This window comes from Cynara cardunculus (genome assembly GCF_001531365.2).
Source record: "Cynara cardunculus var. scolymus isolate 2C chromosome LG 7, CcrdV1, whole genome shotgun sequence".
NCBI lineage: Eukaryota > Viridiplantae > Streptophyta > Magnoliopsida > Asterales > Asteraceae > Cynara > Cynara cardunculus.
In genome coordinates this window covers 9832867-9856811 of record NC_037534.1, presented here as the reverse complement: position 1 = coordinate 9856811, position 23945 = coordinate 9832867, and the positions used below count along the sequence as shown (strand labels likewise).

The 23945-nt window shown below is 36.9% G+C and overlaps 1 protein-coding gene across 4 annotated transcripts; it reads right to left on the bottom strand.

The window, feature by feature from the left end:
- LOC112515223 (probable inactive ATP-dependent zinc metalloprotease FTSHI 4, chloroplastic) lies at window positions 1–23662 on the bottom strand. 4 transcript variants are annotated; one of them, XR_003069498.1, is made up of 19 exons: window positions 23305–23662; window positions 20705–20960; window positions 16807–16887; window positions 16521–16713; window positions 14681–14939; window positions 13672–13803; window positions 12482–12556; window positions 12282–12407; window positions 12093–12202; window positions 11943–12021; window positions 11702–11839; window positions 11499–11610; window positions 11248–11411; window positions 10764–10869; window positions 10306–10382; window positions 8796–8939; window positions 8554–8716; window positions 834–882; window positions 1–330 (listed from the first exon to the last, which is right to left on the bottom strand). XR_003069498.1 is itself a non-coding variant. In XM_025121895.1 (17 exons), exons 1-16 carry the CDS (start codon window positions 23527–23529, stop codon window positions 8573–8575), a joined length of 2514 nt encoding a protein of 837 aa, XP_024977663.1. In that variant the 5' UTR covers window positions 23530–23662; the 3' UTR covers window positions 1–330; window positions 8554–8572. The 4 variants fall into 4 exon arrangements, 2 of the variants coding, with proteins under 2 accessions (XP_024977663.1, XP_024977664.1); XR_003069497.1 differs by having other exon boundaries at window positions 16521–16887; XM_025121895.1 differs by lacking the exon at window positions 834–882 and having other exon boundaries at window positions 16521–16887.
- Between the last annotated feature and the right edge of the window lie 283 nt (window positions 23663–23945).

Genomic DNA, 23945 nt, shown 5'->3' with positions numbered 1-23945 from the left:
CCCAAAAATCATTTGGCATACCATTACCAACTGTAGAAACATGTTTTGACCATATAATTTACAAGCTCCACTACATGGTATTTACTTGCACTACAAAAACCTTTCTCTACCTCTATCCTTAGTATCTACTTCAACAAATGAGTTGTGGGAGGCCTTCATTGCCTTCCAAATGAAATACAACAAATGTCAAATCCTATTTACCTCCATAATAAAACTTACACATGTTATATGCCAAATGGTACATACTGCATCTCACCGCATCTTCGTGCTCCACAGCTGCTTACGGCCGGTTGTAGTGTGAGATAAGACGATCTTTTGATGACCCAGTACCTAGAATACGACAAATATTAGATGTTAAAGAGGGGACACGAGACCATCCTGGAGGAGGTAAATTACTACGAGTCAACAGTAAGTGGTGGTGTCTAGGTTTGAACACATGATCTCCTTTATTATGATGCCCATCACGCGAGGACTCTAAAAGGTGGCATCACTACGATTAAATCGGGTTTATAGAACGTCAAAAATGTCTAAGCATCCTAATAAGCTGTTTTATAGCACCATATAATTGTGTCCATGGTAAAAGTGTTGCAATTAGTTTATAGGGCGCTGTTGGACGACTTAACAAGTTTTTAGGACAACTTTGAAATAGAACACCCTATTAATTTTTTTATATGACATTTGAAAAACATGGGTAGTATAAAAAGATGTGTTCCTATGACACTTCTCAAAAGTGTCCTAAGAAACTAATAGAACATTTTTATTGTAAAAATGTCCTAAAAACATGTTAAAACGTCCAAAAGCGATATCAAAAAAATGTATGCATCAAGACTCACCACAAGTAGTTCTAATTTGCAGCCCAGTATATTAAGCATATCAAACTGCCTGCAAAGAAAATCATGTACAATGGAAACTATATTATAGATGCAGAAGCTGCTATGATCCAAAAACAATAACAAAAAATTTCAAGTCTATTGAAGATACAAAATTTTAGATATGAAAGAGTCCAGAAATTCCAATGGACAATGAACTTGTTTCTATTTTATGATCTTAAGGTTTCATTCAATTTATCTTTGAAGTTTGATCTCAGGGTGAAGGATCGTGTGAGAAGGGAAGTTATGGTGAGAAGCGTCAGAAGAGATCTGAACCCTTGATCACTTTTAATCTCATGTCCACCCATGAATTGCGCGTTAGAAGGGAATTGATCCGGTACATCTCGGTGTACCTTATTAGTGTTGACATTTAAAGATTGATCCAAGGATGGAGATCTCTTCTTATGCTTCTCACCATAACTTCCCTTCTTACTGGAACCCAACCCTTGACCTCAGCCCTCAAGCAAGGTTTATTTAGGAGAATAACCATCTGACATTTGTTTTAGATGCATGACCTTTTCTGATAGATTTTAAGACATTCTTGTGTTAGGAAAAGACATTCTTCTGTTAGGCAAGACTTTCTTAAATTTGTCAGAAGGTTATTTCCTAAATAACCCATTAAGCGGTTAGGACCAGTCCCTAAGAAATCCCGAGACTGGTTAGGATACTTTGTATTTTCTCTCTGCATCCACACACATCCATCGTATCTTATGAAACGAATTTCAGCTCTCTTGAATGATAAGTGGCAAAACAGCACCCTGAGTTCCTAATTTTACGGTTAGCCAGGAGCATTTTGGGTACTAAGCATGTGGAAAAATAGAACTCTTCTGATAGTGGCTGGAGTGTAGAAAAGGAAAAACTACTCAGAAATCAAACTCTTGGGTTTGCTCCCACTGATCACCAGTTCAAGTCCCTTAAGGGCCACTCGAGGATTTCACAGCTGTTAACTTCAGTGCCCCATGGGATTAGTAGAGGTGCACGAAAACTGACCTAGACACCCATGGTAGTAAAAGAAATCTAGGGGACCAAACACATGTCTGGGCGTCTACTGGTAATAGTAGAGGCTTCTCTTTATTTAAGTTTGTCTATTTTTTGTAATACAAATGTATTGTGAATTCAGTCTGACAGCAAGCTCAAAACTCATTTGACAAGACCATGTTGTTTCGATAGTCAAGATACGAAAACTGATACAAGATAGAAACTATGTTTAATTGTGTTTGAAACCTCACTAAAATGAAATAGTGGACACATGCTTTTTGTTAACAAAGTTCAACCATGGAAACATCAAAATCATTTTTGCAATTTATAGCCAACATTTAAAAAGAAAATGTAAATCGGTTTTGGTTCTTCAACAACGCAAGCAGTTGCCAGACACCTTATTTTTGTTTCAGTTTAAAGATTTTAAAGAAGTAAATAGAAAACCAAAAACATAAAGTATTGGCATATGATACATTAGAAACACAGGGTTGAAGTTTGCCACATTCTTACAAGCCTCCTATGCAATGCATTCTATGAGCTACAGACTCGAGAACCAAAAATCTAAAGATATGTGATATAAGCACAAGAAAAGAAATCGAATTTACATGTAGCAACAATAAGTAACAAGTGTCTTTTGCATTACCATACATTTTGCGTGTTTTTGATGTACCTACTCATACTTTTTCTTATTTTTCTCTTTCTATGATTACTATCTGCCAGTCATTGTTCCTTCTACCTGTTTGCGAATGCTCACACTCTCGCAAGAACCAGGGGTCTTCAAGAAAACAGCCACCTTACTTTTGGGACAAGGAAAGGTCTACATACAGCTCAGACCCCCCCCCCTTCTTCCCAAAAGGAGGCGGCACACACCCTACTTAGTCAGTTTCGTTTGGTTTACATAACCATAATATTCTTCTTTGTTTTCTTCTGCTGACCCAACCACATGAGATGTGTTCATCAGTGTTCTAAAATCCCCACTTAGGGCTGCTAAAGTGACCACCTAGCATCCAATGTCTCACTTCCCCATCCCTCGGTTAAGGCCGCTATCTCCTGCTTTATTAGCAACTAATCACTGATTTTAGTGTTTCAAATAATTAAAAAGGAAATATCCGGGCTAAGCGGGTATTAATTAGGTACCCATTAACCAGAAAAACAATTGAGTGGTAATGGTCAGCTCAGTTAAAAGAATTTGAGATAGATTTGTGACTTCTCTGACACAGAGGTAAAATCTGTAGCAAAAATAGTTGGGAATAATTCTCTCTATCTTGATATGAAGAGAATGATACACCAATGTATATACACAAGAAAAAGATCCTACCAAATAAATTACCAAAGAGGAAAAAGGAAAACATACAACAAATCACTCTATCTATAGAGGGAATATACAACAAAATCACTGATTATAGGAGATTGATTCCTAATAATCAGCACATAATATTTCCACCGGTTTGTTTTCCTACACTCCCCCTCAAACTGGTTGGAATATGTCTGTTAGACCAAGCATAGAGCTTAGTTCAATGAGGTGAGGTCTAAACAGGGCCTTGGTTAAAATGTCTGCTGCTTGCTGCCTAGAGGGAACATGGTTGAGAGAAATAATGTTTCCTTCTATTTTCTCACATATGAAGTGCGTGTCAATTTCCACATGTTTCGTTCTGTCATGATGGATTGGAATTTTAGCCATAGCTATCACTGACTGGTTGTCACACATCATCTTGATAGGGCCAGAAATTCCACACTTAAGTTCCAGTATCAGTCGATTTAGCCAAATTCCTTCGCATACCGTGAGCTAAAGCTCGAAACTCGGATTCGGCACTGCTTCGAGATACAACATGTTGCTTTTTACTTTTCCATGTCACCAAGTTTCCCCAACCAAATGAACAATAACCGGATGTAGATCTCCCGTTGATAGGGGATCTGCCCCAGTCTGCATCTGTTTAAACTTTGAGAGACCGATTGAGTGTTTTCTTGAACATTAATCCCTTTCCAAGATCCTTTTTCAGGTACCTAGAATTCGAATCACATCCTTCATATGGTCCATTGAGGGATTGCTTAAAAACTACAATTCCGACGGAAAAACTTATATCAGGACGAGTGTGTGTCAAATATATTAACTTTCCCACCAAGTGTTAGTATCGCCCCTTATTAGCTGCTTCGTCTTCACTCCGAGATATCGGTTTCGTATTAGGATCCATAGGAGTTTCAACCGGCTTGCAACCACTCATGCCAGTTTCATGTAGGAGATCCAGGACATACTTGCGTTGAGAGACAGAGATCCCCTCTTTCGACCTGGCTACTTCCATTCCCAGAAAGTACGATGCCCAAGGTCTTTGATTTCAAATTCTTTGGATAAAACAATCTTCAGTCTTCTCATTTCTTCTTCGTGATTTCGTATAAGGGCAATATCATCAACGTAGACAATTAGCACAGTAATTTTCCCATCTGGGAAGTGTTTGATGAACGACGTGTGATATGCTTGAGACTCTGAATAACCATCTTGTTAGAGCACTTTACAGAACCTGTCAAACCAAGCTCTCGAAGATTGTTTGAGCCCATATAATGCCAACTTGCACACATTTCCTTTTGTTTTTTCCGTTTCAAAACCGGCCAGTACATCCATATACACTTCCTCACATAGGCTTCCATTCAAGAAAGCATTTTTTAAATCGAGTTGGAATAAAGGCCAGTCTTGGTTGACAGCAATAGACAATAGAACACGAACAATATTAAGTTTGGCTACCGAGACAAATGTTTCCTGGTAATCAATTCCATAAGATTGAGTGAACCCTTTTGCCACTAGACGAGCCTTGTATCTATCTATGCTTCCATCTGCATTATGTTTTATTGAAAAAATCCATTTACATCCCACGGTTTTCTTTACCGGGTGGCAAAGATGTTAGGAGCCATGTGTCATTCTTTTCAAGAGCATTGTACTCATCGAAGGTTGCTTTTCGCCATTCTGGTACCTTCAAAGCTTCATAAACAAAACTCAAAATCGCAGTTTTATCCAAGGAAGTCACAAAGGATCGAAATTTCTCTGACAAGTTTGAGTATGAGATATAGCTTCGAAGTGGGTGTTGAGTACATGATTGAATCCCTTTTCTTTGAGCAAAGGGCAAATCCATCTTTGGATCATTTGCTATTATCTCCTCGGAGTCTGATTTTGTACTCGATTCTGTCTCATTGTGTAACGTTTCAGGATGGACTGAACTAGGGAAAGATTCTTGATTTGTTGGTTTCGTTCTGGTTCCAAAGGTTTTTCTCTTCTTGTGTAAACTTTATTTCTTCATCAGGGAGATTAAGGTGTTTAGGACGGACTCCAGATTGACGACTTATTTCAGACGAATCAGGTGAAATTTGAGGAGACGATGCATGAGAAGGATGACTTGTTCTCGACTCAAAGATGGTTGTCCATTCCCAATTTTGTGATTCCTGAGTGCTTTTCTCCCCGTGAATTGCAAAATTGAGAAAGAATGGTGTATGCTCAAAGAATGTCACATCCATAGTGTCATAGAATTTTTGTGTTACCGGTGAGTAACATTTATAGCCTTTTTGATTTGCCAAGTATCCAAGAAAAACGCATTTAACAGAGCGAGCTTCAAGTTTGCTGCAATTGTGAGGGTGAACATGAACGAAAGCAACACAACCGAAATTTTTCAGTGGGATCTGAGATAAAAGTCTGGAGGTTGGTTTATTTCATGAAAAATTTGCAAGGGAGATTTGAACGTAAGGACATGAGAAGGCATCGATTAATGAGATACGTGGCGGTTAGAAGAATATCGGCCCAAATTTTTTTGGGAACACGGGTTTGAAGGAGCAAGGCTCGAGCAATTTCGAGGATGTGACAGTTTTTGCATTCAGCCACACCATTTTGTTGTGATGTGTCCACGCATGAGTTTTGTTGAACAATTCCATGAGAATTGAGATAAGAACCAAGATTTGAATTGAATAAATCCTTCGCATTGTCAGTTTTTTGAGAATTTGAATATTGGTTTTAAACTGGTTTTGGACCATGGCATGAAAATGTTGGAATATGGGATTAGTTTCAGTTTTATCCTTCATCAGAAATGTCCAACATAATCGAGTATGATCATCAACCACCAATAAAAACCATCGAGCACCCGTGATATTTGGGATCTTGGTTGGTCTACAAATATCACCATGAATGAGTGAGAAGGGGTGACTTGGTTTGTAAGGTTGTGGAGAAAAAGTGCTACGTGTGTGCTTTGCGAGTTGGCATACTTCACAATGTAAATAGTTCTGATTTATGTGAAAGAACAATGATGGAAACAAATGTCTCATATATGAAAAATTAGGACGACCTAGACGAGAATGCCACAACATAATTGCACTCTCTTTATTCGACTGGAAGATGGACCTAAGGCTACGAACATGCTCTAGCGGAGGCTTGACACGAATCTTACTAGTTGTGGAATCGGGAGTTGATGAAGTGTTCACATTGAGAAGATAGAGACCTTCACGAAGTTCAACATTGCCAATCGTCATCCCCGAGTTCATGTTCTGAAATGCACAATATTTGGCAAAAAAAAATTAGTTTCAACATGGAGATCACTGTTTAATTTGCTCACAGAGAAGATTACAGTCTAGACCAGGAACAAATAGCATAGAGCATAGAGTAGAGGTGAATTGTTCCTGCCCCTTCCACAGCAGTGCGAGTACCATTCCCTATGCGAACAGTTTGCTGCTTATTGCAAGGGGAAAAACTTGAAAAAGAAGATCTGTCACCTGTCATGATTTGAAACACTAGAATCGACTATCCATGATGAAGGAGTTGCACTATCACCAACATGAAATGCGAGATTGCTTCATTGTTGGCAGACGATGAGATATTAGCCTTTGCTTATGAGCTGTTGAAGTAATGCTATTTGGTCCTTTGTAAATGGCACTTGATTGTTGGCTTGGGACTGCTCAGTAACTATTGTATTTCCCCTAAGCTCACGGTCTCGGCTTGGTTTCCAATTTGAGGGCATTCCATATAGTTTCCAGCACCCTTCTTTCAGATAACCAGGCCTTTTGCAATGATTACACCAAGGACATACTTTTCTTGGTCGATTATCATTGAAGCTTGAGGACATTCCTTGGGAAGCTAAAGCGACAGAGTTTGGAGCGGGGTCCTTGGTTGTTGCGAGAGCTGAAACATCTAGGGAAGAAGATGGATAGGTTAGTCCCATCATGATTCGCTTACGACTTTCCTCTTGACGTACTTCAGAAAAGACTTCCCGTAATTTTGGTAATGATTACATCCCTAGGAGTCTTCCACGAACTTCATCAACAGACTTGTCGAGACCCATTAGAAACTTAAAGATGCGTTTAGTTTCCACAATGGATTTCAAAAAAGTTTGATTGTCAGAACACTTCCATTCATGTGCTCAAGCAAATCTAATTGTTGCTAGTAACGAGTGAGAGTTGAGAAATTGGTGGTGACAGAGTTTTCTCCTTGACGTAAATCTTGAAGAATACTCTCTACATGGAACAACTCAGCTATGTTTTCACTACCGGAGAAGGTTTCTCGTGCAGCATTCCAAATTTCTTTCGCAGTGTATAGAAGAAAGTTCTCTCCTATTTCAGTTGTCATTGAACTGAGCAACCAAGCCATAATTTGATTGTTTTCTACCCTCCATGCTCTGAACTTTGGAGTATTAGATGTTGGTTGAGTGAATGTGCCAGTAAGATACTATCTCGACCACATCCACTTGTAAACATCATCATGGATTGGGACCATTGAAGATAGTTATGCCCGTTGAGTTTGTGACTCGTGATACCGATAAGGCTTTAATCGGTTGAGGTTTGAATCATTTGAGGAGGGTTCAAAGGAGATACATTTAAGTTATCTGAGGTTTCGAAACCAAACATTTGGAATAATACGATAAGGCAGAGATAAAAATAACTTACTGTTGGCTTCTGAAAAAGTGATCAGGTGAGTAACAATACCCCGGACTCGTTGAAACTTGTAGAGTGACGAGGGAGAAAATTGATTTGATAAATCGACTAATTGAAATCGATTTGATGAGTTAACTGGATAAAATCGACCGGATGAAATTGATTGGATGAATCGGTTGGATGAAATCGATTGGATGGATCGGTTGGATGAAATCGACGTGATGAAATTGGTTTGATGAAATCGATTGACTAAAAAATCAATTTACAATTGTGATTATGAAGGCACGAAATAGAGGTCGGTTCAGATTGATCAAAAATGGAGCTTAAGCTCTGATACCATGTAGTAAAGATAGTTGGGAATAATTCTCTATATTGATTTAAAGAGAATGATACACCCATTTATAAACACAAGAAAAAGATCCTACCAAATAAATTACCAAAGCGGAAAAAGGAACCTATACAACAAATCACTCTATCTATGGAGAGAATATACAATAAAATCACTGATTATAAGAGATTGATTCCTAATAATCACCACACAATATTTCCACCAGTTTGTTTTCCTACAATGTCCAATCCTTTTTGAGTGATTATATAAATAAAAGCAATGAAATTAGTCACTTAGAGAAATATTTGTATATAATTATGGATTTTGATGCTTTAACATAATATAAAAGTAATTTTATCTTAAAATAAACCGCTTAAGCATCTATTTAACGCCTGGTTAGGTGATTCACTTACTGCCTAGTTCACATAATACTTTTTAGAACACTAATACACTATACTGCAGATAATTGCAAACACTGACCATAGAAAAGGAGCAACGGTCATAGGAAATGGCTGGCAACCAAAACATGTGGCTTCTCCTTTTCTGCTTCGATTTCTCTTGACACCCCATCTCTAATTTCTTGAACGCGTGTGTCCCAGATTTTGTCGACTAGCTTCCAGGTATCATCACTAACAATTTGAGTCTGCACACAACGAAAATGCAGCCATTTCAACAAGATGAATGGTTAACGCTTAAATCATATGTATAAACTCTGCACTAACCTCCATTGGACGAGGGGCACCAAAAGTTGCAAATCCAACATTGCCGGGTGCAAATGTCACCCTACCTGGAAGTGAAGCACCATGGATTCCCCACCTTCCCGCATGTATCAATGCAGCATATTCATCCACCGGGATCACACTTGGCTGAAAAGATGGTATAACAGCTAGGGGTGTAAATGGATAGGATACTAATACATCTGTTTTTATCGGATTTTAATTGTATGCATTTAGATATTGTCTGATATTTTATAAGAATCTTAGACGAATAATGTATCAAGATAACAAGCCCGTTATGTATGTGAGCAATATATATTTTTTGTATAATCATCAGGAACATACTTCACAACTAAATAAATATAAATCCTTATTTTTCAAATCACATAATTATCATGTTAATATTCTACATAAAAGAATATTCGAATAGCAGGTATTTTTTATACAGATATGATCATATCCACATCCACTAGTGGGTATGGATACTCATCACTTCAATATGGACATGAACTTGTGGCTATGCAGATTTTCACACATCCATTTATAACCTTATAAATAACCCTCACAAACTGCAAAGCTCTGAAGCAATGATACACATTTTATTAATCCGAGATGCAATGATCCAAAAAACTTAAAAGATTGGCAATTCCTGATAGTTCAATTAATCTAAAAATTGTATAGCATACACACAGTAAATGCAGAAATTTCCATTTATGTCCCATATACATACAGGAATATTCCTGGAAGTTTCTGAAATATAAAAGAAAATTTTACCTCAATCCTACACGGATTACATAAATATTGTTAGATGTGGCTTTAATTGAAATAGTTAGTTTTGTTTTTTCTGTTTGCGTGTCTGACTGTTACCAATATATAGTTGGGTTATCCTCATTTTTGTAAAGATAGTCTCAATTTCGTAAATAAGATTCTTTCAATTTTCTCCGTTCTTCCAAATATTCTCTCTACATAGCTTTCTCTAATTTCTCAACAAATATTCTATTTATTATAAAATCTACTTAACAGGGTTCCTAGTTTAATTTTAGAATTTCCTCAAGGGGTGCCACTATCACCCCCCCCCCCCCGGCTGCTCGGCTTCTCCTTTCGACATCTTTGCAATAATGAATACACAACTTAAAAGTGATGCATTTTGTGTAGTATGTGAAAAATCAATCCTCAGGTAGCACTTATGGGATTTGAGAGGAAACAACAAACATAAATGTTCAACAGAATAACAATTCAACTATTTACAAAGTGATGAGAATACTTGAGGGGTCAATTTATTAGAACATGCATGCACCCAACCACCCAGGCCCATGCCAGCACACAAATACACACATATTGACATACACATACATGGCTTTATGTGAATATATTCATAGTTTCATGCACACACACATATATACATACGTAAATACATACATATACATAAAAATTCTGTTCACAGAAATGCAACACAAAGAAGCTTATAAACGATATATGCATCCACGTTATAGGGGGGAACTAGTTTATAAATAACCTGAGATATCCGAGGGGAATTTCTGTAGATATTCCAAATTTCATCAGCTTCAATTTCCCCTTTCTCAAGCAGAATATCTGTAGCCATATGGTAGCAACATTTTCTTACTAATTGTGTTTGCTAACAAAAAAGAAGGCGTCGTGCTGGCCCATAATACAAATGCAGCACCGTAATGCTGCACCTATGCACATGTTTCATAGGCAATTATGTATGTAAATAAGAGGGGTTGTGACTAATAAGCTAGCCTCCAGATTTTATCAAAATTATTGCACTCAACATTTCATTAAAAACCAAAGGGCCTTTGGCCTAGCGGTATGTGAACCTTTGGCAGCAGGTCAGGGGTTCAAACCTCACCAAAGGTGAGGAGGATGTGTGAGTTTATTTATTCTATTTGCCGTATATAAATACTATACACTTCAAAAAAAAAAAACATTTCACTAAAATATAACAAAACAAACCTGTGATCTCTTCTACAGCAGAATGATATTCTCTCAAGACAGAATAACATTTTTCCATAGCAAAACGCAAGTACTCATCGGTAAGTGCTTCAAGTTTGGCTGCAAGCTATGGAAAAACTAAACTATCAGAAGCTTCGGAAAGAATGAAACTTTATTACAGTGAAACATTAAATATGAATATAATGCAGATGATTCAATTAGCCAACTATCAAAATTCTGGGACGAATCTACAGGAATCAAAACTAATGCTACCATAATGATAAAAAGGGTCTACGTTTGGTATCAAAACGTTCTGCTCTGATACATGCTGCAAGAAGGTTCTAGAAGCATAAAACTCTATTAAAGATTAATTATAATGATATAGCTAAACCAGTGCCTAGAAATAAAGACCATGACTGAAGAATATAATAACTAAAAGCAAGAATACCTAAGGTAGTATGATGATGCTAGCTTATATGTTGTGAACGAATAAAACGGCACTTACATTTGGTACTAAATCATTTTTCTTTCGGTAGAACGCCTTCCCCAACGATGTCATTCCTGACTGGAGAATTAAAAATTCAGCTAGCATTGAAGCTTCTGATGTAGCTTTTGCAGATATCCAGCATAAATTATCTAATCCAAACATCTCCTCTTCAATTACTCTGGCTATAAAGAAAGGAGGATGTCAGGGATACATCCGAGACAAACTTATAACAAGGTAAGATGTTAAGGAATGAAGACTAATATACATACGAGCACAAGCACGGATTATGGAATTCACATAATCTGATTTCCTTTTAAACACCCGGCCTGAAATATCTACGTAGCGCATGTTTGATTGGCCCCTAACAGAATTGATATCTGTCTGCATATGGAACAATTTCAAATACTCAAGAAAAAGGATCCAGATCCGGTAACTAATTTTACCCATAATGACATATGACATATCTACTTACCCCCATAAATGGACGGTGGGGATCTGGAAAGTAGCATGCAAGAACAGAAACCGCTGCTTCTCTGTATGCCAGCCTCAGTTTTAGCTCCTCAGGAACTTCACTTTTATCCTCTTGACCTGTTTCAAATGTTCCCTTTTGCTGCAATATCGATATATAAACCATGAACAGAGTAATATGTGAAGGCAAGACATAAATTTAACTGAACGCAACGTTTATTTTCCTTCCAACTCTTAACACCTACCCTTTTCAAGGCCTCAAGAAGTTCTTCTCGTCCTATGTAGTCCAAATCCTTTCTGGCCGTCAAAATACCAGCTTCATTCCTGTAGACTTAATTGTTAGCTTCTATCCATCAACCAGGATTAAGAACAAACTAAAGCATCAATAGAATTACAGTATATTCTGTAGTTCTGCTCCAGTAAAATCTTCTGTTTTCTCTGCAAGTTCCAGCAATAGGGTATCCTTCTCCTCCTCGGAACGAAAATATTTGTTTTTTGCATGCACCTAATATACCATACTTCAATCATAACAGTAAAATTTAATGAAGGTGGATTCTGAAGATGGGAATCTTTTAAGGAGGTACCTTCAATATAGCCAATCTACCATCTTTAGACGGCAAACCAACCCTTATTATTTTATCGAAACGACCTTTCCTCAAAAGTGCAGGATCAAGAATATCCAGCCTATTGGTTGCTCCGATAACTAGCACCTATATACCCAAGGTTAGCTTGTGCAGGAGCACCATCTAGTGTTATGAACTAGAATGAAAAATATAATCAATACCTGAGATGTTGACTCTTTAAACCCATCCATTTCTGTTAATATTTGAAGCAGGCCTTGTTCCCTTTCTGCGCCACCCTATTAAGTAAATAGAATAGTGAAAAAATTAATATAGAGCAGACTTGTACAAACTGCTACGATAAACAAGGTACATATAATTTATGTATAAAGAGAAAACAAGCAACTCTTAAGGTATTGCTGAATATTCAATCATAACCGAGGTTATGTTTCTTCTCTTGTTTCTCGTCACCTGTTTTTTCTTTTCTTCTATCATTTATGTAAGTACTTAACAGCTAACAGTAGAATTTTGTTATGCTTAAAATAGAAAATAGGTTGTCTGCATCCATCAGTCCTATTTCTTAAGGACATGATGTAGCTAAGCAAATCAGAAAATAAGGGGAGCTATCTAGGCAAGTTGGCAAGTTACTTATTAGTGAAGATCTGATGCATATTCATATTTAACTTCTTCTGAATCATGAACTACTTCGGTGTCGATGTGCAAACTGGACGCAAAATTTTAGGAGACCTACCTTGCTATGTAGTTTGAGTTGGGCTGCTACAAATAACATGGGTCTGCAGCCACATTAGTGAGAAACAACATGGCACACATCAAGATGATGGTTTACCAGAGAAAGTTAGAAAACATGCAATGACTAGCAGGTATAAGTATATCATAAGGCTCAACTCTAAGATGGGAAGGTGTGAGGAAATATGTTTGAATAGCCGACTTCACTTGACCGTGTCTAAGCATGGAAATGTAAGCATAGCAATTGCGCAACATTCTTTTTCTACCCTACCCCTTCCAATCCTAATTTCCAACTGTCTTAATGCATTGAATGAATCTCAATATCTCATGTTCAGCCTAACACCAACCAGTTAGGAAGATGGATAGGTTTATATAAGTTCATACATGGTGATGGTGACTAAAATAATGAATATACCAGCACGAGCATTTACTAAATTCAATTTTCTTCGTTATTATATACAACATGGAATTGGTCTGCATCACTACGATGTTTAAGATGAATATTTATAGTGTCAAAAATCAAAGAACAATGACTATAAGATGGCAAAACAAATCAAACATGGAGTTCACTGAAATGTGTAAAATTAATCTTCATTTTCCTTGTGCCAAAGTAACGTGGAACATTCAAACAATTTTTGCAGGTTCAAAGAAGGCATTGTTACCGTACCCCGCCAATGTCAGGACCACCACGTTTGCTACCAATAGCATCAATTTCGTCTATAAAGATGATGGAAGGAGCATATGATCTTGAACTAGCAAAAAGATCCTTCACACGAGATGCTGCAACTCCAACAAACATCTGCAAGAGAACTTTGAAAGTTAGCCAGCATCCTGGTCCTGCTACCTTAACCTTCCTAAATTTTTGTTGTAACAAATGTGATCCCATTGTGTTTGTAAAGAATGTATGTTGCTCAAGCACTTACAATCACCAAATGCATAGCTGTTAACGTAGAGAAACCTAATTTAACAAACATGTATGTAGAAACTTGGTCAATTACGAGACCACCAAGGTAGAGCAAACCAGGCATGAAGTAGAACCCATCAAAAGCTATATCTGCATATGCACCAGTGGCATCTATCATTCTATCTTGAGTAGTTTATGATAGTAGCCAACAGTAGTGAAGTGGTGAGTTGCTAGTATAGAGATTCCACAAAGATAAAAAGAAAATCAATTAATCTGTAAATGGGACTGCCAGCACATAAATAACTAGAAATGATGAAACATCTTGTTGGCAGTGAGTGAGCTAACAGAGAGAAAACTCATTGTACTTTGTGAAAGATGTCAGCATAATAAAGCAATCAGGGGTTATATTAGTTTACTGACGCAAGATAACATGGTTGAATTACCTATTGTCTAGCCTCTTGAGCAAAAGAATTTCCCGGTATGATATCATGAAGAATGCACTCATTATACCCAAGCCACCCTCTACAGTTGGTCAAAAACTGACGTTTACCCTAATCAAATAATAAGCTATATTGACAGCTCAAATTGCTGAGAGTCCCTCGATTCTATTCATCTGAACCAGCACTTTCTGCAAGACATGAAGCAGTCATCTATCTTCTTAACAACTGTAGTCTATTATGGTTCTGGTATCCACAAGTCCTCATAAGACAACATGTACTATGCTTCTGATTATCAAAACTGAAAAAGTTAAGAAGAAGATAAGGTTTTTGACCTCGACAAAATCCGTGCCATTCGCTGCAAAGAAAGGAAGACCTGCTTCACCAGCTATAGCCTTTGCTAGAAGGGTTTTACCAGTCCCAGGAGGGCCATGAAGTAGCACGCCCTTAGGACAGTATATGCCTTTATTTTGGAATTCTTCATCATTCTTGAGTATTCGAACAATCTCTTGCAATTCCCTCTTTATATATTCCTGTCCCGCAAAATCATCAAAGGAGACACCAGTTGTTTCTTCTGCTGATATAAATTTCGCCCTGGAGAGTGATAGAAAGAAAACTTAGAACCCCATTTCCACACATGATAAATTAGCAAGGTTACTGCAAAAGGTTCATCAGACAGCATCATAATCTACTCACTCAAGATCCATCAATTTTTAAATTACATCATAAAAACTAAAGAAGTGTTACAATCATGTTGGAGAAACAGAAATTTTGCAATTCCTTTTACATCAGAAAGAATATTGTATTCACCATAATCACATCCACTTTTCTGGAAACATTGGTAACACTCAAATGTTTTTTATTTCATTCAACATGTCTACAAATGTTGGGACATCTGTCACCTTTAAGAACTACTAGGCTTGCTATAAGTTTCCTTGTATATTTTGCTACAGAAGTTTGCTGCAATCATGGACCTTGGGATATGATGCAGTCCATCTCGGTTTTAATCTTCTGAAGTAATGTTGCACTCATATATTACCACGATGATAGCCAAGGCAGTATCCAAGTCAGTACTATTCTGCAAATGCGTAACCTTAATTTCGTAAGTTCCAACCCCTGATAAAATGTGTAAAAAAATTTGACCGCAACCTATATCCTATTTTCTTATCCTAGTATGGTTGTGTTGTCACCAATGTAACTGCATAGATAGTACAATAGTCGGAACTTCTTCAACCAATTTATGAAGCACTTATTAGAGACTAACAGCCCTTGGTATCATGAATTTTTCTCCATCCATCTTTCAAACTTAATGGTCGCAAAACAAAGTGGTAATCCATCAGAAGACAGAACCCATCAACAGGCACTGTTACAGATTCCTGCTGTTAGCAAAAAAGTAATTAGCAAAAAGTTGGCTCCATTAACAGGACCTGCTATAAATGCCCCTATTATTACTTTTTTCCTCTCTCTATGACCCCTTAGGACCCTTTTCCAGGTTCTATAAGATCCTATGTCATGGAGTTAATCACCTCTAAAGTAATGCTCAATTTTATAAGAGAAGTAAGTTTAGGAAGTTTAGATGCTCTATATAAATTTGTGATTAATTTGCCATTTTGTGTCAAAGGTGATGAGCATTATCTAATGCTCTAATCAGTGTGTGGTTTGTGACCCATTCATTTGAAGAGCTAAATAGGTGGATCAAGAGGCACGTAGGGAACAAGTAGAACTAAAACCTGACACACACACACCCCTCCAACATTTAAAAACAACAAAGAACATGTTAACAAAATAGTGTCAAGATATCATAGCACTCCAGCAACTTCTTTCACATGTTCTTTTGGATTGTCCATGAAACATTGTTCATCAGCACAATAGTTTACATTTGATGTGAAAGCAAAAGCTGTCAACACAAGCCCCACACAGAAGATATTCAAAGTAACTTCACAAAACCGGGCAGACATGGCAATGACACTTCTTTAAGAACCGATTACTAAGTACTCAATCAAATGTAACCAATTTGCATAGTAAAATGCTGCAAACATATGTGAAAATGCAATAATATATCCTTCTTCCAAGTTAATAATTGATTGTGCTTCTACTTGATTAGAGTACAGAGTACGGTTGAACTCGACAAGGGGTTCATGATATTTCAGCCACAATGAAGTCTTATTTACTTACCGACTCTCGCCTAACGATCCAAGTGTCTCGTTTTTTATTGGCTGCCTTATCTTTTTAGGGGGGCTTCCCAAATCACAAGGAATTAATTTTGCGTAGATTGGCCTCATCATATTATCAATCCAGATGTACAATCCTATAGCAAGAGCAAGCCGCATTGACCAGACAACAATAGTTGCAACACTGGAATAGACTTCTGCAGGAACAGTATTCACATTAAGGATATCAACATTGACAATTTGTTGATGCAGCTTTTGCCAAACGTCATTCCAGCTATCAACAGGCATACGGTCAACAACATGCCGCCGGAAAACAATATCCTTCTTTGAGTCAACTTTTGATTCTCCGTCCTTATAATATGGTAGAATCACTGCAAAATAGTAAAGTATGTGAGAATAGAAAACCAAGGACTTGAGGAAGATTAGGATGAACTAACAATTAATAATATTGTGGTTTTCTAATAATCTTGCAACTTATTATTACTGAAAAGTAAAAAATAAACATTATTTATACGAACAGAAAACGAAAGTGACTAGTTGAAACAACTTTGATGTGGATAGAGTTATGGGATTTTCTTTAAATAGCGACAAGTTGACAAGGAAATACGACACATGTAAAAAAGAAAAATCCTTCATATAAAAAGAAAACAAAAACGAGTACTTGAAAAAACTTTAAAGTGGATAAGGTGATGGGATTTTCTTTACATAGCGACAAAATGACATCGGAAAACACATGAATAACAGCGTCCGACTCCCTTCGTGTTCAGAAATAAGATTCCTACTCCTGTCCTCCGCCACCCAAACCAGGACAATAAGTTAACATAAGCAAGCAGTCAATCTAGTAGCCCAATGGTAGCTAAATGAATTCTACTGAACTCACTCAATTTGTTTATGGAACTTTAACAAAAAGACAAAAATCTTATAGAGTAGGAGAGACATCACTCCCAATATCGAAATCCAATATTGCTGCTCAAATTGCAGCACGAATCTTGCACATGCCCAACTTGCCAATTGAGCCTTCCTAAAAGTTTTTTCAAGCTGCAAGGTGCGATGATAGGTCCAAATATCAATAGGCTCAATGAATGGAGGCTCTATAACAGCAAACATAATACAAGTGTGCATATAATAATCCTATCCAAGACATTTCTTGTAGAAGATTGAGTAATTAGGATCCCTCCATGACATACCGACCATCAAAAGAACTTAGATGGATGACCAAAACTAACTCGACTCAACTCGTTAACACCCCTACTTGGGGAGAACCGTTTGAGACAGTATAGAGGCTGTTGAAGTCAACAAACCTTTGAGGGGCAAAGCGATGAACCCTTATCAGATTCATATAAACCTCTTCCTCAATAAAGCTACTGAGAAAGACATTATTCATACAAGAACAACCGATTGAGTTGCTTGTGGTAGAAAGAAGCTAGAGCAACACATTGGCACACGCAAATTTCATTATAACTGCTTATGTTGAACCCTTACCCAAACAGGAAGTGTTCAAAGATAGACACATACAACATGGTATATCAAATAGTTTCATCAAGCATAAATCTGATAGTCTACTAACTAGAAATCTGCAATGACAACTGCAATTAGAGCAAAAATGATGGGGATAACAAACAAGAGAGTATTATTCACCTTCAACATATGAAGTTTTTTTATTCGGTCACATCAAAGGGTAGAGAGATATATGCACAAGAAGATTCAAATATAATCCCATGAGCAGCTATACTTTAAAAAAATTGAAAATAAAATATCTTAGCATTATCACTCGCAAGAGTTTTAGAAGAAGTTTGAGTGAGCTTGATCATAAATAGAAAACTTGCAGAACACAAATTTTTTTCTATATTTTAGTAAATAGACCCACATAGCAAAAATAATTATTAACATAAATGAGCCAGGCCTCCAAACAACATCATCAACCAAGGTAAACCATCAAGTATATGAATACTCTTACGGAATGTGGTACACGTGTGCTTTTCTAACTCACGTGATTGTCAACTGAAATGCAGGCCTAGGTTTCTTCAAATTAGGAAGAGATGGATGTGCGGGTCAGATTCTGAACACATGAATCATGGCATACACGAATAATCTGATTTCCTAACTCATAAATGCACATCAAGTAAGAAAAAACTTCACTTAGAAGTTTATTGTTTAGTAATTTTACTAACAACAGCAAGTTCTATAGGAAAAACTTCAGAAGAATGTCGGTTAATGTAACACCACCAATCAAATGAAAGATATTCATTGTATACAGTTAATTCATAAGAGTATCATCTGCATATACTACATGGATCATGGATGAACCTCTATGATCAATTATTAAGGTGACTGTTCCAGATCTTCATTCACCACCAAAAATGAGGTGACTCACCATCTTAAAAACTAAAATAAGAATGAGTAGTGATGTCGTGATCTATGCAGTTAATAGCGCGCTATAGCGGCGAAATAGCGGATGGCGGTCCTGGCCAAAACAGCAGTATATTATAGTGGTACCACAAATAGCAGTCGCTATTACCGCTATTGACCGCAATTTTGATACCAAATAGTAGTCGCTAATACTGATTTTTCTTTTGGCCTCCTTTTTTAAATATTTGGGCTTTGGTATGTCATTTATGTGGGCTATTTAGAGTCAAACTTAGGCCTGCAAACAAAAAGGAAACCAATTAAATCAACATAGAAACAATTTAGGTCAAACTTTGTTATCAATTCCAAGTCAAAGCTCTGCTCATCGATTCCAAGTCCAAAAAGCTTCAACAGCTCGAGTTTTCTTCTGGATTCCACGGTTCCTCAGGTTTTCTGCTATAGTTTTCTTCTTGAGTTATCTTCTCGTCTCAACAGCACAGCTCCTATTACTATGTTGCTTACTCTGTTACTATGTTGCTTGTGTGGTTTGAATTGTTTGACTAGATATGTATTAGACATGCAATATTTTAAGTTTTATGTATATTCGTATTTATTTTATGAACATAACTTCTCTACCGAAATATCAAAGCGACCGCTATTTCAAGTCAAGGTCCCTACCGCTATTTCCGCAATCGACTGCGTTAACTGCTCAAGTCATGATCTTCCAGAAAAACTGAAAGATGTCTTTGCAATAAAGCACCTATAAGAGATTGTGCTTGCAAGGCATGAAGGCAAACAAAATAATATGCAATTAAATGGCCATTTCTTTATACATAGTTACCCACGGGCATTAATTTCAACGAAGACCGACCATTATTTCAGATTCGCTAAATTACAGCTCACTTAATAAAAGACACAGCCACAACATTTCCTATTGCATGGTGTTACACTCTCGTATATGGTGGCCGACTCTATATAATGCATATGCTTACACATTAGCATATGCATACGGATGCACATGCACACACACACATACATACATACACATATATGTGTGTGTGTGTGTCAAAGTTGTGAAAAGCACGCCTGAGGTGCGCCTAGGTTCTTAGGCTCAAGCTCGTGGGCTTTTTGCATGTCGAGGCAAGGCGTATCGATGAAGCACACCAGGGCGTGCCTTTTAAAGATTTATTTAATACCAGTCAAACAAACCCTAATATTAAATAACTTTCTTGTCTCTTACACTTCTACAAAAAAGAGTTATTAAATAAGTCAAACCCTAATATTAATTGGGTCTAATAAATTCCTAGACTTCTACAAAAAAGAGTTGTTAGATAAGTCCTAATATTAAACAAGTCTATTCAGTTCACATCTCCTACAACTTCAAGGCTCCCTATAAATGCATTCCATACCTCAAACTTCTCCTCACGGCTTTAAAACCAAAACTACTATGTTTGTATGTATGTATGTAGGTATATATATATTATATATTATAAGATGAGCATCGCATTCCTGAGGCCCCCACCTTGCGTCTAGGCCTCGGACCCCTTGCTCCTAAGTGTGCCTTGAGCTTTTAACAACTTTGGTCTGCGTGTGTATTACGTGAGTATATACATAGAATTCCTCTAACCTACAGCAGAATATACATTACCGATACTTCACAGTATTATCTGAATGTGCTATGAAATACTAGAACTACAATTCCATACTTTTCAAGATTACTCTTACATCCTGACTATCCCTTAACTCTATGAAATGAATTCTATTAAGTATTAACTGAATGCAAAAGGAGCTTTCAGCATTTTGAGATAAGTACCAAAACAATCACCAACAAGGAGACTTAACCTGATACTGTCTGCCCGTAATTTGAGTACTCCATATATTGAACATTGTTTGAATTAAGGAGTCTTAAGAATTCACTATAGTCAATCTTGTGTGAACTTTCAGGGTCCCACTCCGTTCCCTTTAACTTCTGCTGCATGGTCAGTAACGTCCTGCTCCAATTTGAAGCCATGACGAGTTGCCGTTCTAATTGCACATTTGCTTTTCTGTCAAGCTCCTCCAGTTTATTTATTCTCTCTCTCTCTGCCTCCTTCAGCTTCTGAAACCACGATTGTTCAAGCAAAATTTATTATCAGGTATTAACTGAAGTACAGCATTCTAACCCAGGAAAACACAAGTGTTCAACTTCAATTATTTGAAACAATTCATATTTTCTATAGCACCTATAAATCCCCATCAAAAACCCCGCCCCTCCCACAAAACAGAAGAGAAAAACCCCAGAAACAACATAAAATTGAATTAAACAACATAGAACGCCACAAAATAACTACGAAGAAGAGATCAAATGTGAACGTAAGGGAGATGCCCACAGTGCTATCCATCTCTTCTCATTTTACATCTGACAAAAAAAAATAGAATCTAGATCGCAGAACCATCCTTGATTCACGGAGAGTAACGGTGATGCATCAGTAAATATAAAATAAACAATTGAACCAAGACAGGTAGTGGGTAAGAGCTCAACAAAGTAACACACGTATTATTATATAAAGATACTTGCTAAAAAATCCATGAAGAATGTGAGCGTGGAGATGACTACCTCCAGGAGGTGTACACATATGGAACCATATGCAATGTGTAAAGATGGAAAGGCAACCTCAAAGGGGCTATTTCCTAGACAGGGTGTAAGCTTAAGACAAGGTAGCATACAAAGGATTCCTTCTTCTGACTCCTAAGCAGCGAGTAATAATAAACAGGCCCATAAGGGATCATGTTTATTGTATGCACTCTAAGTGACGCGCATATGCATGTTTTTTGTACGCTCTCAGTAGTGAATCAAATAGGCTGTTTGTTTGGGACCATGCTATCAATAGAATAAGCTGCATGTGACTTCCATGTTCATTAAACTCATCACAGAAGTAGTAAAGTCATCATAGATTCTAGCAACTATCTTGTAAATTAATTAAAACATATTAAACCCTCCATGTACAATGGCAAAGGTTTGCTTGCTCTTCTTGTGGTCATCCTTGATCTTCTATTATACTGATTATTACACTCCAGAATCCTATAAGACCAGAATGTTTTCATTTACTTTTGTGGGTTTGAAAGATTTATATTGCAGAACCAGATAGATTCTATGCCAAGACTCGGATTATCAACATCTAATGATATAACACATCAAAATCAGTTGCAAAATACAAAAAAATTCTTATGGTGGTAAAGTGTAATAAGTAGAAGAAAATCCAATATAAAAATAGAAATTTATATTAGGTATATTCTGCGCATACATAGTTGCACTAATCCGATACTATGTTTTTTGTACAAACAAAAGGCCCAACTGGTGATTCAGCAAGATAACTTTTTTTATCATAATAAACATATCACCAATATAATAATACAAACAAAGTTAAAAGAATTAACAAAAAGATGTACAATTTTTGGGAAAATAAATCTTAATTTTCATGCTCAAATATAAATATTATGTATAAAGTATGAATGACTTGTTATAGCATATTGATACCTAAGAGGTGATGAACAATTGGCTGACATCTACCACGCTCTATATTTAACAAATGCATCTTTGTGACAACTTCATCAATAGGAGAAAAATAGATTTTCAATTATTACTTCCCGGGTTATTTGAATCTCCAAATAGAACTGTATGTATAACAGCCAAATTGTACTAGGATCTTCTATTCAAGGATAAAACTATGTTAAATCTGATTATTACGCCACCCTAGAGCATATTTGGGCCACTTATACACAGTTATCATATCAGGTAAACTAGGTATGGTTGACACCAGACAGCAAGTATACAAAATGCAACACCCAGCAAGCATGATCCTTATATACTACTACATGAAATTTGGAATTACTCACATATAGATTCTTAATATTTAATCATGGGCTACTCAAAGTGATAACTCCCACCATTCCGGGAGGAAAAAAAGGAAAACAAAAGGACATACACTTTGAATTTTGAGGTTAAACCTGGTACTTCTCAGGTTCCAAATCATATGCTTTTTCCTAGCAAATTTCACACCAATAATTTAACAGTAATATTGGCGAATATATTATTCTTGAAGTTGAAAGTTGGTCCAAGATCAAACTTTATCTCCCTTTTTAGGTAAGGAGGGAGTATATAACAACTTGATTAACCAATTACTCCCTCCACTGCCAATGAAAGAGAGAGAAAACATTTCATTTATTGTATCAATCCTAGAGGTTTGCAAATGCAAAGGCCTTGTAGAATTTGTTGCATTTTCTTACCCCACTGTTGTTAGATTAAAAGAACCTAGAATAATTTCAATCAATACAGCAATGCCACCATAAAAGACCAACACTTTTGTACATTTCAATGTTAAAAAGCAACACATTACGTCCATGGAAAGAGAATATTGTAACACTTATATGCATAATAGGCAAGGTTGAAGGTAGTGATCCACCTCAAACAGCTGCAAAGACTCTGAATTTTCCTGTTGAGAAGTAGACGGCGACACAACAGAATTTGAAGCCGATGAAGCCCTAATTTTGAGTCTATTATTGCCATGGAAAGAGAATTTTGCGTTGTTGAGCTTGAATGGAACGAATTTAGTGAAGAAAACATGGGAAGATGAAGATAAGGAAAAAGGTTTAACTAGGGTTTTATGAGAAGGGCATAAAGGCATCATTTCCAGCACTTCTTTTTTCCTATCTTCGTTACCCTAGGCACTAATGGAGTTCAGTTTGCTGTCAGAACAGATGTTTTGAGAGACCAAAAGGGCGGCAGCGTTTGCACCTATCTCATATACTCCTTAGGAGATGCAAATCTGTTGCGACCCACAAAAAGACGTCAAACTTTGTTCTACAATTCTTGACGTCTATTTCGAGTAAACTACGGTTAATATTCCTAAGGCGGGGCGCTAACGCTTATCCGGCAAGCGGTATCGGTAAAATCAAACATTATAAATACTTATTGGATAAGATTTTGGGTAAATTGCATGGAAAAGTAATGTATTTTAACTTGATTTCTATTTTGGGTAACGTATTTTTAAAACTTTCATTTTGATACCTAAAATGTAAACATTTAAGTACCCGGGTAATCCGG

Coding starts and splice junctions, on each gene's coding strand:
- LOC112515223 (XM_025121895.1), bottom strand. CDS start 23,529: ATGATGCCTTTATGCCCTTCTCATAAAACCCTAGTTAAACCTTTTTCC. Junction 12,203..12,281: donor GTAGATTGGCTATATTGAAG/GTACCTCCTTAA, acceptor ATGGTATATTAG/GTGCATGCAAAAAACAAATA. Junction 11,840..11,942: donor TTCTTGAGGCCTTGAAAAGG/GTAGGTGTTAAG, acceptor TCGATATTGCAG/CAAAAGGGAACATTTGAAAC.